Genomic DNA, 17,154 nt, shown 5'->3' with positions numbered 1-17,154 from the left:
GTCTGTTTTTCCATCTTAAAAAGTAGAGAGATTAGGATTTTTAGAAGTGGAGAAGAGCCAAGAAGTTGAGGGACAAGAAGATCATTAAGATGGGGGAATCTAGAAACTCAGAATTGCATCTGGACCTAAGGCTGTTTGTCTCAAAATCTTGACAGTATTGTTTATCAGGCTGCTTCTTGTCAAAAGAAATGCTGTCCAGGTCATTTTACATCTGTGGAGGGTCTCTGTAACGGCAAGCAGGTTTTCTTGACCTAAAAATACTTGTAAGAAAGTAATGTAGCTTTGTTATCAGTATGTGTACTATATTTCCTTCTTAATAAGCAGTTTAGGTGTCTGTCACTCATGGAGTTGGCACATCAAATTCATATGATTGGTAAAAATCTCCTCCCATACTTTATTATTACTTGCCAATTCCACCATACTATTTATAATCTTAGCACAAGATTGCAATCAAACCTTTGCAAATTTGGGCTCATAATAATATTTGACCTTAAGTTTAAAAAAATAAAAATAAAAAATGAGAATTAGCAGGTTTTTTTTTCCCTCCCTTGAAATATTCTTTTTTATAATTAAGAAGGTTACTTGGAATATATAAGCAAGTTTTGTTTGATTGTATAAATTCTATGCTCTGTGAACTGGTTTTACTGTCAGAACTTTGTAAGTCTAATTGAGATTCTTTTAATATGTTTTCTAGCAAGATTGATGAACTTCTGAAAGAGAACTATATTATTAGTATTTTGGAACAAAGGTCCAAACGACAGTGTTCTTTTTTTGACAGCATCCAAGTAGCCATTGAAAGCACAGTCCGTGGAAAGATTCAATTATATATGTGCTATATACATGTTAGATTTTTCTTCTGACTGAAATAAATGTTCAGTAAGTAATGTTGGTTTTGCTACATCTGCATTGGGGCAGTGGCTAAAATAGGGAGTTTCATGGCTCAGCTTCTTAGACTAATTAGTGCTTAATCTACAAATTATTAATTGCAACACCGAGCCAGCTGTTACAGAAGGTAGAAAGAACCTTGAATGAGTGACTACAGGATAGCACCAAAAACACGCATTCTGTTGTGGTCTTTTAAAGAGCTGTGTGTCAAGTAGAGTTCTAAGAGGGTCCATCTTGCTTCCAGTGAACACCGTTCATGTGTGGGTATGTCAGTTCAGCTGTCTAGATGTGTGTGTTACTTGCATAATAGTATTTATTTTTTCAGGGCCCTGCACTGGAAGACTTCAGCCACCTTCCTCCAGAACAGAGACGCAAGAAACTTCAGCAGAGAATTGATGAACTCAACAGAGAATTACAGAAGGAAACTGACCAAAAGTGAGTGCATCATAGTTTAAGTCCTATGCTTTAGCCAAAAACTTCAAAAATTAGGAGAGAATAAGTTATTCTAAGCTATTAAAAGCATTTTTTATCAAAGATTTGCCATATGTAGATTCTGCTACCATTGCATTCTCCTGCTTCAGTATAGTATCTTTGTTTAGTACCTGTGAACTCTAATCATGGGCTAAGATTTCAAACGTAAACATTATTTTTGCTTTAAGGAACCAGTAGAGGTATATATAATTTTTATAATTATTGTGGGATTTTCTATGTTGTTAGAGATGCCCTCATCAAGATGAGAGATGTTTATGAAAAAAATCCCCAGATGGGTGATCCAAGCAGTTTACAGCCAAAATTAGCTGAGACAATGAGCAACATGGACCGTCTGCGGATGGAAATACACAAGAATGAGGTTAGAATCTAAAATAATTTCTTAGAAAATGTACATGAATGGTAATATTGTACTTTGCCTTATGGGTTACATATCAGCTATGAAACTACTTGATTAAACCAAATTCTCCCAATACAATTTTCTGTGGGGTGCTCTATTTTCAGAAATGTTAGTCTAGCTGGAATGACAGTGTACTTCATTGTAGATGCAAGATGTTGAGAAGAATTTATGAATGAATTGAATCTGCAAGTTGTAGGTGGTTACAGATTTTTTTTTCTCTATTACTTAACACTAGTACAGAGTATAGGCTAAGCAGAGGGGGTTATGTTCATGCTTCATATAAATTAATTTCAAGACTTCATAGGTGAACACAGTCACTCTGGCTGTACACCAACAACTAAACAATATGTACTTGAGTGCATTTTTAAAATTGTAGTTGCTAGTTTAGAATCAGCTTTCGTCTTGATACCAATATTTGTCTTCTTTTCTTCAAGGCCTGGCTCTCTGAAGTTGAAGGAAAAGTAGCGGCCAGAACTGACAGGCGACACAGCAGTGATATCAACCACCTTGTAACACAGGGCAGAGAGAGGTCACTATTCTATCTCTACTGCTTTTATATCTATGCTAGAATCAGTATATCTCTCTGATAGTTAATAGAAGGTAATAGGTTGCTCCTTATCCTCTGAAAGTTTATGTCCTTCCAAAGGATAATCTTACTAGTTCTAGATTCTAGGGGTCACTTAGATCATTATGGTAATGTAGAAAATTGAGAGTTGAATTGTAACACCTGCTCATAGTACCTTTTTAATGCCGTCTTCTTCCATTACATTACACTGACCTGTTTTCCATGTTTTGCAAAGACGGGTATGATAGATTTCTTTGGTTTTGTAAGAGAATTTGCTCCAAGCCTTTGTTGTTAGATCAAAACACTTTCAGAAGATCGCTTCCAGAACTGTTAACATGCCTTCCCAAAGAAATATCCACGGTCTTGTACTTTCCTATGATGTATATATGTTCAGAGTTCCAGAGCTGAGCACTCTGAAGAATCCTCATGCTATGATCCTTGCATTATAGCCCTGAAGGGAGTTACACAGATGATGCAAATCAGGAAGTCCGAGGCCCACCACAGCAGCATGCGCATCCAAATGAGTTTGATGATGAGTTTGAAGATGATGATCCATTACCAGCTATAGGGCATTGCAAGGCAATATATCCTTTTGATGGTAAGGTTAACAACATATACTATGGTTGCTTGACTGAAAAATAATTTGACTGTAGGGTATGGATGTTTTGCTGCAGAGAATTCAGGTAAAATAATGTAAATTTTTATGAGCAACTAGTTGCTCATAAGAGCAGTGGAAATAAGTTTAATTCATAAGCACTACTTCTCTACTGTTTCTTCAGAAAAGTTAGCACAAATTTGCTTTGGCAAATATTCAACTACAGAGATTGGACTGGGTTTTTGTCTGTCTCAGCCTGTTTGACCATATGTTTGCTTCACAGATTTTTAATACTTTCTGTTTACATGTAATCTGGAAGCTACATTCTGAGAAAAAAACTTGAAATTCTGTCGTCTTTGCCTTCTGTTTTCCCAGGTCATAATGAAGGCACTCTGGCAATGAAAGAAGGGGAAATTTTGTACATTATTGAGGAGGACAAAGGAGATGGGTGGACAAGAGCTCGAAGACAAAATGGAGAGGAAGGCTATGTACCAACATCTTATATAGATGTAACGCTAGAGAAAAACAGCAAAGGTGCAGTAACCTATATCTAACAGTACATTGGCAACTTTCAAATGTACGTTTTCCAGGGAAAATAGTGGAAAAATAGTAAGGCAGGTTCATGGAAAGCATGAGAATAACAGAGGTCAGGAATGGTCTATTGTTTGCAATGTGAGTTTGCTGTAGCTTTTGTAGAGATAACAGCATTAAATTGGTCCATAATTCTGGCTAATGCTTTCTGCTTTGTTTCACTGATAAAATGTTCCTGCACTACAAAGCACTAAATCCAATTCAGCTATAAAATGGAGAAAGACCCCGATTCCTGCTTGTTCTGTATAATACTTTGTCTTTACAGAGAACTGAAAAATTACTTAAGTTTTGACGACCTCTAAGATATACTGTTCACTTCCCTGACTTAAAACTATATGCTTAAAACAAGTGTTTTATCCTCTTCTAACTGAATTCAGTTAACTGAAAATTATTAATTTCCTTCCTTAGCAAATACTTGGCATCTTTCATTTTTTAAACAGGAAGATCTTTTCTGAATCAAAAAGCTCAACAAAATTACTCAGGAAGAAACAGTGTGATTAAAAAGGACAGAAGGTCCACTGACCTGCCTCTCCTTCCCTTGCTGTAGTTCTCATGTAGAACGTTGTGTATGGGACACAACTGCATTGTTTTAACTATAGACACCTTGAACCAAAAAAAAAATCCAACACCACCAAAAGCCACATTTAATTAATTCTTGGTATTTTACTCAACTTTAACCTCCATTTGCTCCTGAAGAGGGAATGATTTTAGATTCTTAATCTGTGCCTGTAAGTTGTCTTTGAATTATATCATGTTTAGTTTGAAGTCAAGGTTTTTTTTAAACTAATTCTGTTCCCCTCATTGTTAAATCACTGAGGCTTGGAAACTGCATTGCACTACTTGATTTCATCTAGAAACTATTGCTGGTATTTCTAATGTGAATTTATGAGAGTAATACAAGGCTAGTGTATAGCCACTGAGAATGGCCTGTTAGAACTGAGCACGCTTCCCTGTCTTCTAAAGGCCTTCAGTAACTTTGTTCTTTTCTTTTTCCTCTTGGACTGCAGGTTCCTGAAGCGGGTTTCTGAGAAAATGGGCGAGATCTTGAAGGAGGTTACATGCAGCTGCTTGGGGCGGGGGGTGGGAGGGAGGTGTTAGACTGGGATGCCCATTGAACAAGGGGTAAAGCTAGTTGCATGTATGCATGCAGACATACATTTAGTCACTAACATTCTTAGCATTTCCATACGTAACTAAGGATGTATTACAAATTCTTAAATTTGTGCAGGAAAATAGGATTCCATTATCAGAGTAAAAAGGCATCTCTTCCTAAAATTGCATTATTTTCATTGTCATAGGTGGTCAGAGAGGCCCAAACTATATTTTAGCTCGTGCTACATTCTGGTTGGTTTGGTTATACTCTTTCCTACTCATTTTAAATGGCAGTCATTTAGAACCATGTTAGCTACCAGTCTGCCTGCACCACCTCCATGCTCGCCCTTAACCTCCTCTTGCATGCCTAGGACAGTCAGGCATATCTGCATAACGCTTGTTTGACATCATTGCTTCTCTTATTTTGTAACAAATCATTCTCTTTAAATACCTTCAGTACTAGAGTTTCATCCAGTATCCATGTATGCTGCTATAACTTTTCCACTACAACCATCATTACATTCCAGTTTTTAGCATAACCGGTAAGAGACCGTAATGTATTTATGTTATGTTGATTCGGGGAAAAGATACATCCCAGCTCTAACCTACAGTGCAGTCAAGAGAAACTGCTAGATCTGTGGTCCATCTTCAGCACTTCAGTAACCTACTGTCAGCACTGAAAACCTGGAACACCACCAGAGAGATTCACCACTGCGAGCTAATGACTGTTTTCAGAAGTCAACCACTTGCCATTCTACTGCTGCCTTAAACTATAGTGCCTAAATCTGTTGTTGCCAACACTACCACTTACAGTATCTCACAAAGGGCTTTGTGTCTCAGCTCTTTCCACAGTGCTGCAGCTGCTGAGGTAGACATGGTAGGTGTTTTGTAGAGCTCTACTTTACAGGATACATGGTGCATCATGAATTTTATACATTGGGATGTGTATCTCTTAATTTGATTTTAATATTTTTAAAACTATTTTTATGGAAACTCTTTTAGTTTTTTGACTATGAAGTTCCAATTTTAATTAAATTACTGCAGTGCTAGTCTGTTTCTAGGTGATGCTTCATTGTATGGACCAGTTGAAATTTGAGTGATACTTGTAATGATCTATGTGCACTTTTACTTGTAAACAATTGAAATTTGGATATGTTTATACGTGTAAATATAGTTGTCTGCAGTGCCCCTGTTGCTTATGTTGTCTTGCCTCCCATTTGTGGTTCTATTAATAAATACATCATATCTGATCTACTAGGGTGATAATAATTAGATTAGAGATTTTGGGCGGGGGGGGATATTTGCATCAAACAAAGCTTGTCAACCCAGCCAACTGCTGTTTGGGAAACAATAATCAAAACATCCTGTTTTTGTGGGGTCTGAAGCAATATTTGGATGCAGAAGTGCTGGATTCTTTTTAATTTCAGTGTTATTAGGAACTGTACTACCAGTAAAACTGAATTTGAGTGACTTGTGTAGAGGTTTATTCATTTTATACCATTATTACACAGCTTGACCTAGTATATTATGGGGGCTATTAAATGCTAAAGTTTAGATTTTTTGAGCTTGTATACAGGGTTATTTATATTATAATGTGACAATACTCAATACTGACAAAACTATTTACATAGTTTTTTTTTTTAATAGTACTTTTTTTCATTTTAAAACTAGAGGAAAGGAAGAAATGTGATCTGTGTATTTTCTGCTAAAGCGCCTGTGGTTTGCCTGGCTAACAGCCATACAGGTCAGTAATAACACTTCCTGAGAAAGGACAAAATGTTCTATTTACACTACTGTTCTTTTAAAACCAGGATTTGCTTCCATTGAAGGCAGGTTGCTTTCACTACGGATAGTGCAACTTGTGGGAGGGTTATTAAACATAGGAAAAAATACATCTGTCCTTGCATAGCTAGTTATAAATCACTTATTCTAAAATTCTGAATGTGAGGTGTCTAAAAGACTTGCCTTTTCCAGTAATTTTTAACCTTCTTTTTGTGCACATGTTGATTTCCTAAATGTTAAATGCTTTGTTTAAAGATAGTGTTCTCTGTTGAGAATATTTTCATGGAATAAAAAAATCTTTTCATGGTTTAAAAAAATAGCTTCAACCTTTTTCTTAACATTGATAGGGAGACTTGGCAGTGTGACAACTTAAACAGGAGCTCTGTTACCTCATGGTATGGTTGTAGTACCTCTGCAGTGACTGTAGCTAAAGGGGAAGTGGATTGCCACCATTCTGGTACTGGTTGGTTTGCTCATTTACCTATTTACCCTATTCTAGTACTTTCAAACTCTGTAACATCTTACTCCAGAAACAGGCTTACTCACAGTGAACAAATGCAACTCTGTAACTACAGTTTTTGCCTAAATATTTATACAATTTCTGAGAATGCTTATACATCAAGTCTGTACATGGCAATATAATATTTGCTGATGAAGCCTTCTTAACATTAACATTATGCACTCTGATTATCTATGAAATCTGAAGTAACTCTTCAAGAAAAAAAATGTAAGTATTGCTTATTGTGATTCACCTCAGAATGTGAAGTTAGTTTTAATATATACGTACACCCACCTTTACTCATATACGAAAGTATTTTAATTACCTAGGTTGTTTGTTCTTGCCATTTCATCATTCATTTCCTGGCAGCATAGCTGCCCAGCCTCCAGCAAAAATTAAAGTGCTTCACATGCTGTCTAGGAAAAAAAAAACTTTCAATTGTCCCAACACATACACAACTAATTTTCCACTTCCATAGGTAAAGTGAAATTTGAGCCTTCTGTTGCAGTCACAGATAATTTCTTCAACTATAGTGTGCAAATTATTTTGCATAAAGATATACTTTAATTCACAATTCTGTACAGAGTGTTTTATACCCAGTTAAGGAGTATTATACAACTGTCACATAGTTAATCTATCACTTTATTTACACTATTTGCTTCATTTAAATATAATTATGATGCAGATGCCCCTATTCTTAGGCATTATCAAAAGATTGTAACCTTAAGGAAATGCAGAAAGCTAAAGTAGTACTTTACAGGGATGACCTACCTGCATAAAGGGATCATTTAACAATGTAATGAGACAGTAAATAAATAATTTGTTGTAGAAGTCAGTAGTTTTAAAACAAGTGTGCATTGTGCAATTAGAAGTTCTAAACATCTTGTGAAACGCAACAAGTACGTGCAGTATCAAATTACTGAAAGCAAGCTACGGTTATTTCAAGTATATCACTTAATAGTGTTTATAGTCTTAGATACTTAATTGTTCCACCTGCTTCACTGGAGGAGGTTCCAGTTTTCGGGAAAGTGCAGTTAAAATCTGGCTGAACTTCTCATATCTTTCATTCTGATTAACTTGTGCTCCTTTGCTGCCCCAGAGCAATCTCATTTGAAATTCTGTCTTGAAGATTTCACTCATCTCTTCATCTGGCTGGAAACCTAGTAAGTAAAAAGAATCCCATAGTGTCAAGCAAGTTTTTTTACTTGGAAGAATTGCCTTTTAAACTGCATTCTTTGCAAATAAGAAGAGCTTTAATCTGCTCAGTTTTTTGCACAGTTGTTTTAACGAGCTAGAAAAACAATGAAAAACTTCAACATGTTATATTCTAGTAGCACTAGAATGGCTGCAGGTATACTGAGATAAGCGATCCTTTGCTGAATTCTAATGGTCTAGAGTTGTTACGCATATAGTTGTCAGTACAGTCATTAGAAACTAATTACTGATGCATACTTGCTGTAGAACTACATTTCTTCCACCTCTCAACTTTTTCACTGCAATCTTAAGTTATAAAAGTCACATTAGTAACCTACTGCTCCTTTCTAGCTGCAAGAAGTCAAGATCTTTGTGTTGCATCTTGGCCTCCTGATAAAGAATCTTACTATGGTAGATGACAACTGATTTCCAAAAATCAGAGTGCAGACTTTAATTGCACAGGAAGCAATGAGTTTTCCTTGATTATTCCTGTACTTAGATTCAGTTACCGACTTTCCTGCAGGACCTTTGCTTCTATATCAGCTCCCATGAAAGCTGAGAACAATTAATTGTAGCAACTCTTCCTTTCACTTAAGCGGAGATGTTATTTTTCAGACATAACCCACATTTTCTTAATATGCAGAAGTTTCTCCTGTAGGTGCTCCCTACCTTCTAGCATCCGTTGTGCAGTCAAGCTGTACATTTCTGCATTCTGTGCTATCTGACGAGCTGTGGTCAAGTGCTTGAACATTATTTCACAGCTTTGGTCACTGCTTTCCCACAGATCCATTCCTTCAAAAATGACAGCTTGTCGCTCCATCAAGGTAACTAGAGGCATCAGCAGTGGCAACGTTAGGTTCTGTGGAACACTGACCATCTCTGGAACAGAGAAGAACAAACCATATCAGACACGGAAATGGTAATTGAATCAAGTATTGTAAATGCAGGATTCTTTTCTAAGTCAGAAACTGGCATTTGTCTTGAATCTTATAAAATTAGCACCTCACTTCTGATATATTCTGTCCTGCCAGTTTCTAGTAAGTTGCTTGGCTTGGGGGAGAGGGCCAAGATAAGAGAAACCACAGCAAGAACTGGGACTAAAAAGTTTTCTATCTCTACCTGTTCTCTTAGCGACAGAAGTGTTCAGAGAAACATTCCTCCCCCTTAAGTCCCATGGAGATCAGAGCTGCTAAGAGCACCTGATGAAGTGACCAAAGGAATTATGCGACTGACCCATTCTTTGTATTCCAGAATTCATCTTCTGATCCAGTAGGCAAAGCACACAGAAAGCAAATTTGCCCAAAATAGCTTTCCTTGGAGAGAGAGAGGGAGATTTTTATCCTGTCTTTGAGGCAAGATTTTGCAGTTATTCTTGGTTTCTGCTCCACTGCATTTTCCGCAGAGGAGGAGGAAGGGCTGAGCAATGTTATGTTCTGCATGGATGCATGCACACAATCACATACATACTCATGTTTTGCTTGTGTACTGTTTCTTTCTATTTCACTGTTTTACTGCTTTCTGTAGCCTTTTAAAATATATGATACACAGCTGTCAAAACAGCAGCTCATCTCCTTCCACAGGCAAATGGCAGAGGGCAGAGTTAAAAAGCTAAACCAAACAGCATCAAATTCATGCTCAGTATTCCACTCACCTTGTCCTTCATGCAAAGCTTTGCTGAATGGCTTCAGCTGTTTTTCATACATGATGGCAGTCTGGGTGTAATGATGTCTTAAAGAGGTCCACGTTTGTTCTAACCTGGTGACCTGTTCAGATGAAATGAGAGGAATATACACATTTCTTACTCTAGTAAGTCACAGGAAAAACATGCTGCTACTGCATAAATTACTTTAAATGATCCAACTAACAATTCTACTTTTTGGAATGTAAAGAGAAAATTGATGGGTTTTTTGTTTGTATGTTTTTTTACCTGTGGCATTTCCAGTGCTTTCATAATGGCAGAAAATGCATACAAATCCCCCAGTGAGTCCTTCAGCTCCACTGCAACTTGGATGATCTTGTTTAATGTTGCAGCTCTGTCTTCCAGGTTTCCTGTGCAACCTAAGATATCCACAGCTATTCCTATTGCCATGGTATTGTGCCTGCAAGTGAAACAATTTATATTAGTGGTTACTAATTATTAATACATTATGATGTACATAAGTTCAGAGAAGATCAACTCAGTTATATTTCAGCATCTGCTTATCAAGAGCTGCAATACCATTATATAGAATAAATGTCTTTTTGAGTTTATGTTCTAGTACATTCTCTTCAATGCTGTTGATTACTGGTCAGTCAGATCTGTGGTACTCAGTTCAAAAAAACCTGGGTAGCGCCCTGTCAGTGTTGTAGAATGTTAGCTGCACTCAACATCAGGCACATGGAACACGACTGCCTGAACCAGCCAAATGAGTTGCTTTTCCGTTTTACTTCACTTGTGAATAGGACATGAGCTGTCAATAGCTAGAAATCAGAGAGAGATCACTAATGCCTTATGGCATGCTAGCTGGCTGGCTGAATATCCCTAAAGTTTTGAACACAAAATTCTGCTTGTGCAGTGAGCGACCAAACTTGTGGATAATAATCCCAGTTCCCACTGTGCTCCTTCTGCACTCAAATCTTGAGGCCTTCCCCTTAAATTTCAGCAACTAAACTACTGAAATCTGAATCAGAAAAACTGAGAAGATCTAATTACTCCCCCTTGGCCAGTTTTTACAGAAAACTTTGCTGATAAAAAATACTAATAAAATTAAAAAAAAAAAAGAAAGAAAGAAAACCAACCACAGGAACACACAAACGCATACACCCCGCCTTTGCTAGTTCTTCTTTTGCTTTTTTCCCCTATCTGCAAAAGGCAATTACCAGTATTCTCCACCAAAAAACTGCTTATGTGGTCAGCTGAAATTAAGGTCCTCTGAACTTTTCTTAATAGGAAAGATTAAAAGAGAACTGAAGATTTCCAGCACGTCTAGGTTGCTGCTTTCCATAGCATCCACCTCCCAAGTATTACAGGCACAGAGTTGCCCTATGACCTCAAGGAATTTACTTCTGCAAAAAGAAGTGATAAACTATCTTCTGTACACACAAATTCAGAAAATGTACGAGAAAGCATTCTTTGAGAAGATGTTGAGTACAAAGTAACAATGCTCTGTCCTTTTCAGGGCCACCTGCCTTGGAAATAAGGACTAATAGGAACATTTACCTTTCAATTAGGTCCAGGCGCAATTGATGTCCATAAGGCAAAGTAATCAGTTCAAGACCAGAGTTCACTCCCATAATCCTCCTCATCTCTTCAGAAACTTCTAGTATCCTTGCCACCTGAAAAATGAAAAATTTGACGATGAATTTTGAAACTACTTAAAAAGCCCACAAACTTTCCATGTAGTGGCACTCTAGGTTAGTTCTAAGACATAAACAGGAGTGCATGACAATAGAATGCAGTAACCAAGAACAACTCAACTCTCACACGGCCACTGTCTCACACAAGATCAGTAAAAAAACTTTCTGCCCAATGATTCCATAATAAGAAAGCATAAAAGGTATGACCAAAATATTTTGTCAAACTATGTCCTCCACTTCCAGAAGGAGATCCATATGCAAGCTCCAGGAAATGTGCTCCCTTGCCCTGATGCTTATCAACATGGCGCTTGCTCTTGGCCCTTAAAGATTGCATTTGCTTAACTTTCCTTATTTCTAAAAGGACAACATTGCTCAGAATGTTTTAGATTACACCACAGGGTTCTTGTAAGGATTAACCAGTAAAAGGACTTTTGGGAGGACACAGTGTTGAGTGCCTAGTGAAATCAGTATGTGAAAACTGACACACCCTTAGCGATTTGCTCCTGGTTTTTAATCACACTGTATTAGCTAATGGTTATCATTAGTAACAATTGCAAGCAAAGCCAAATTAATATAATGTGAGGTTATCTGCTAGATTAAGGCCTATACATTGACATGTTTACAAACCAATCTGCCTCTTATTTCTAACACATGTATCAACAGTCTTTTTTGGTTATGAAAAGACAAAAACAATCTGCTGTGCAGCAAGCCTCGCTGGTGCAGTATTAAGCATATAGAGAAACTTTTTTCACTTCTGGAGAAGCAGGAGTGATACAAAGGCCCTGGATGCACGCGGATCACAATTACTTCACAAAGATTCCTCTCCAACATACAAGTGCCAGACTCACTCCTCCACTTAATAAAGAGTGCTTCTTCCACAAATGAAAGTTTCTGTAGAACTGCAGATGTTATTTAAAAGCAAAACTTCTGATGCCACAAGAAGGCCTATGATCTTCAGCCTTGACGCAGATCTCAGTACAAAGCATGTATTCTGGCCCAGGTGACACGCCAGTCTAGTTGTAACTTAGCAGTTTTTACCAGTGTAATAGTATCCAACAATTTACCCCTGAATGACTGTCACTGGCTCTCAACTCCACAAGATGAAGACAACGATACAGACTTGTCTGTGTGTGCTAGCTAGTTGTTGTTCCTGCTCCAATATACAAAAATCTGAATATTTAAGACACTCCAGCCCCTCCTTAATTGTACAGGTTCCCATACTATGAGCTATTTAGTGTCCTTAGCCCCAATCCAAAGCTGCAGGATTTAAAATAAAGAGGCTATCACTGGAAGAAGACATCAAAACCTCAAGACCTTCCCAGGAAAGCATCCTAGAGAGCTGCTGTCTTGCTCTGAGTTAACATACTTGCCCCTACACCAACTTTTTCTAAGTAGCCATGTCTCCATGAAGCCTCACTTAGTAGCAGCCAGCACTAAGTGAGAATCAGAGAACACACAGCAACTGATAGGAGATTAAAGAGATGTATGGAACACTGAGAATTTGAGTCTGAAGCCAAGGCTGATAGGAGACACATTTAGTCCAAAGGGATTTGGGATATTTTTGTTCTTCAAATAAGAAAAAAAAAAGTCACCCAAAAATTCCTGCGAGTCGGTACATTTAATATGCTAGCTGCAAATCTACCCATTAATCTTTTCAAATCTAATTCTCTGAAAAAGCCTATACTTGCACAATATAAAGTATATATATAATATATATATATATATTTTTTACCTTGCAGTCCATTCTAAGAATATGCTGTGCAATAACCTTTGGGTTATTCTTGGTGAAAATCTCCTTAATTTTTCTTAGCATTGATGTTTCCAAAGGCTTGTTTTCAGAAGGAAGTAGTTTGGATTCAAAATCATTTGGTTTAAAACTAGACAATGTCTCAAAAAGAGGTGCAGAAAATACATTGTTTTCTTCAGCCGTCTCAGTTGAAACATCTAAAGGACCTGCAGAGTTCGCTGTATGGCCATCATCCAGGATCAAATAACTTGTTTCAGAATTCCTGAAGGATTGTGTTCCCCTTTCCTTTTGTGTCAGATGCTCCACATAGCTGTTTTTCTGGCATAAATGTTGTTTTGTTGCTGCAGAATCTCTGGCAAGGCTTAGCTCACAATAGTGTCCTTCTGAGCTAAGGGAAGCTGTAGGAGAATCTGGGGCCTTCAGCAGGGTTGCTTTGCTGGGTTTAGGTGGAGGCTTTGGATAGAGCTGGCTGTCTGATCCTCTAAGAGCTTCTCCTACTTGTGAATCATAGGTTACTTTCTGAACAACCGTGGGGCTTAAAGAAGGTTCACTGCCTGTTCTAAATGCAGCAGAGCTCGGGCAGGAGTCAGCATCTGCTTCAGGTAATCGAGAGGAATGTCTTGAACCTGCAGAAGAAAACAAAAAGAAAAAATTCCTATTTTGTTGATATGTTAATTTAGAAGGCCAAAACACACAATTCTTGGTGCCTATATCCCAGGGTCTTTTCTTAACACTATTTCCTGAGGAAATTATTGTCTGAACATGCAAATTATTCACTGATTGTATGTATATGAAGTTAAATTTTGAGGAATGAGCTAGCCAACAAATTCCATTCAATTGCTGATCCTCCCAAAATCCCAAGTACACAGAACAGCTGCACTGCGTTATTCTGTGGGAATGCTGACAATAACTCCAGTCCCAGCTGCATACATAGGCTGTAATGTCAGAGCTGGATAGTCTCCATGGCTTGGAATAGGAGGTTTCTTTGTAACCTGATCTGTGCTACAAAAACAGAAACTTCCAGCCACACCGCATAACAGAGGAGTCATTTCTGAGAATGATAAGTTTGAGATGAAAGAAAAGCTTCCCAAAGTCAAGCCTGAGCACATACTAAGGTATGGAAGGAATGAATTTCAGGGATGCTAACTTTTTTGGCTGAATAGTAGCTAGTTTGAAGAGCTGGAGAAATGCATCCAAGCATTTATGTGTTGAATGCTTATGCCTCATCCTGTGTTCATTGTGTATGCAAAACTCAATATCCAATATGGGACGTAAACCTTTGTCAGACATTCCTAATCTGCAGTTCTCAGTGCATTTGCTGCTATCTACAGCAAAGCGTTTTTTACTGCTTGTTTCAGTTGACTCTCAATTCATGTACAAGTCAACAAAATATGCCCATCACAGCCCATCACCTGTAAGTGCTATGATGTCAGAACCTGCTCAGAGGACCCCATGACAAAATGCACAGCAGTACTTTTTAGATTAATATCAAATTAAAGATTCACAGTACCAAAGTGAAGATTTTGCAGCCATAGATTGGAATAAGATAATCAATTTAGTTACAGATGAACAGAAACTTGTTTTCTAAATGTCTCTGTTCATCCCACTGTTAAAACAGAAGCACATCCTTTCTATCAAAATACAATCTCACCATACAAGTACTTAGTAATTTTTTTGTCTCAAGTAGTCTTCCCACAATGAGCAGTATAATTTTTAAGTTATCATATTCAAAATGACTGGCAGCCTCCAAAGGCAAGCACTAGAATTTCCCCAGATCACAACAGATGCATCACTGGTAACTAAACCTATTTTCCAATGATTGTACTTTAAGTGCAAGTAGTATATTAATTCAGTTTATATAGTAGTAACTGTATATACAGTACTCAGATCAGTCTCACTTTTGTCTGATGCATAACAGAAAACTCAGGCACTCACTGCTCCTATGTGCAAAATATTTAATCACAAAACGTACCTATCAGCAGATAGCTCTCCGACTGGTGAGTCTTAAGAGGGAATCTCTTATCCAGAACGTGATCCAAACTAGCTGGCTGGCTACCACTTTTTTCTTTGTTTCTAGGGTAAACAAAAATCCAAGCAAAAACATAAATATACTCCACAATCTTAACACACACATCTAACTGAGAGAACATATCGTAACTAGGGCAAGGATCATTAGCTTTCTACTCAGGCAGCTTGTATGATTAAAAGATACTTCATGCCATCATGGGAGCAATGAAATGAGTTATAATATGTGTGAACTTCCAGCATTTAGGAGCGCATTTGAATGTTGAGAGTTCTTAATATGACATTGATCTGGACATTGTAATTAGTATCTGTTATCCCATACCCACAGTGGGAGCTAATGGAGCTACTTCATTTCACCCTTTAAGGACAGAGAAATTAAAGTACCTCAAAAGATTTCCTCTAGGTATGCTCTGCTCCTGGGACTGCATGCTGGGTATACCAAGACTCAGTCTTTTTACAGTTTGTGTTTTTCCTTCAGGGATACTTTGCTCTTTTTGTCGGTCTGGAGTTACGCCATACTTTTCTTCTAGACACCTGAGAGGCACAGTCCTGTTGATAGGCTGAAAAATAATTGCTCCACTCTGTTTTGATATTGGTGTGCGATTCCCAACATAGTATCTAACTAAGCCAGGGATACTGTCAAAACTTTCAAGTTCAAACTGATATTGAACACGGCAGTAGGCTTCACTTAATCTTAGAACTTTTCTGTTGATTTTAAAATGCTGAGAGGTATTCTTCCACTGACAGGTAAGAACAAAGCTCCCAGGACAGGAAAGAGAATCCCTAATCAGAAAATCTCCATCCCTCTGAACCAGGTCTTCTGCCACCTGTAAGGAAACAGATTATACAAAAAATACTTTTAGAATCAGGGAGCAAATATTCAAATACCAAGTACACAACAAATACCAAACAACAAAATATTCTTAAACACGGGACTTAATTTGGCTACTCTAGCAGGACAGACAAAATCAGAAAATAGAAAGCAAAGCATAAGGCATGGTAGAAAGATTCTATCTCCAATTCTAAAAATTATGAGGTCATCCCACAGCAAAGATCTGGAGGGATTTCTTGGAAAACACCCAGCAATCAGAAGAATGCATACACTTTTGCATGTATAAATTTCTTCTAATTTGCTACTAGAAAGCAAAATATGAAAGAAAATAAATGACTCTATTTTACAGTTTAAAGCATCTGAATATACAATCACACAAACATTTAGAAATAATTACTACAGTTCCCCAGAACTGTGCTTTCATTATTACCTGAGGTGACAGAAGCTTTCATTTTTTATTTTTCGTGAATACTGCATAAAACTAGGAAGGAGTCAGAAAAATCCTGTTTTGCTGTATTAAATTAGTCCTTTCTATGTCATAAACTATGAACATGAAGTCACAAACACGGCTGCTGTCTGCTCTCATTGATGGAGCAACAGGCAGTCGGTGGCTCCCCTGAGAGCTGGGTGCGCAGAGGGGAACCCGCAGGGGGAGCTCCAGGCACTCCTGGAAGCTGAACTCCAATACAATGGCTGTTCTAACACACTTCTAACTGCAGTCATAATGACCAGAATAAAGTTATTGAAGAGACTTTGTGCTTTTTTCTTCCCCAAAATCAGTGCACAAGAAAGAAAACAATGAACATTTAAAGTTTAGTTCAGTATACTGAATCAAAATATTGTCTGAACAATATGTGCAGATACTGTTCTGATAGAAAGTTTAAACTCAATTTCTGCCTTTACTCAGTGAAAAAAAAAATCCTGAAATAGTTATAATTTCCACCAGGGTCTTCCCCGAACCCTTTCTCAACTTCATTTTGCACCAAGCTGTGATAAATACAACTTTCACAGTTAAAAAGTATTACGTTTTTGCTAAATTAATGCAGATATTAGAGGCATGTGTAATTCTTCAGTGCAATTTTGCCTATGAAAGCTCAAAACACTGTTAACAACAACAAAACA

At 37.5% G+C, this 17,154-nt stretch overlaps 3 protein-coding genes and 1 long non-coding RNA gene across 5 annotated transcripts in view; 3 read left to right on the top strand and 1 right to left on the bottom strand.

The window, feature by feature from the left end:
* BCAR3 (BCAR3 adaptor protein, NSP family member) lies at nt 1-15,757 on the bottom strand. The gene is made up of 9 exons (XM_019618469.2): nt 15,585-15,757; nt 15,148-15,248; nt 13,161-13,801; nt 11,292-11,407; nt 10,020-10,191; nt 9,744-9,855; nt 8,762-8,971; nt 7,892-8,058; nt 1-7,314 (listed from the first exon to the last, which is right to left on the bottom strand). Exons 1-9 carry the CDS (start codon nt 15,626-15,628, stop codon nt 7,294-7,296), a joined length of 1,584 nt encoding a protein of 527 aa, XP_019474014.1. The 5' UTR covers nt 15,629-15,757; the 3' UTR covers nt 1-7,293.
* LOC104912363 (formin-binding protein 1-like) lies at nt 12-5,867 on the top strand. 2 transcript variants are annotated; one of them, XM_019618471.2, is made up of 6 exons: nt 13-1,320; nt 1,603-1,735; nt 2,209-2,303; nt 2,789-2,937; nt 3,310-3,468; nt 4,533-5,867. In XM_019618471.2, exons 2-6 carry the CDS (start codon nt 1,619-1,621, stop codon nt 4,538-4,540), a joined length of 528 nt encoding a protein of 175 aa, XP_019474016.1. In that variant the 5' UTR covers nt 13-1,320; nt 1,603-1,618; the 3' UTR covers nt 4,541-5,867. The 2 variants fall into 2 exon arrangements, with proteins under 2 accessions (XP_019474015.1, XP_019474016.1); XM_019618470.2 differs by having other exon boundaries at nt 12-1,320; nt 3,310-5,867.
* LOC116216966 lies at nt 8,931-10,342 on the top strand. The gene is made up of 2 exons (XR_004160719.1): nt 8,931-9,011; nt 9,224-10,342. It is a non-coding gene; the product is annotated as an uncharacterized LOC116216966 (long non-coding RNA).
* An 863-nt stretch (nt 15,758-16,620) lies between the features above and the next one.
* LOC100540906 (formin-binding protein 1-like) overlaps nt 16,621-17,154 on the top strand; it is a 42,825-nt gene continuing 42,291 nt past the window's right edge. The window contains exon 1 of the mRNA XM_019618354.2: nt 16,621-16,659. Within this exon, the coding sequence (XP_019473899.1) occupies nt 16,621-16,659 (39 nt within the window). The remainder of the gene's footprint in view (nt 16,660-17,154) is intronic.

Source organism: Meleagris gallopavo, chromosome 10 (genome assembly GCF_000146605.3).
Source record: "Meleagris gallopavo isolate NT-WF06-2002-E0010 breed Aviagen turkey brand Nicholas breeding stock chromosome 10, Turkey_5.1, whole genome shotgun sequence".
NCBI lineage: Eukaryota > Metazoa > Chordata > Aves > Galliformes > Phasianidae > Meleagris > Meleagris gallopavo.
This window is presented reverse-complemented; position numbering and strand designations above follow the sequence as displayed.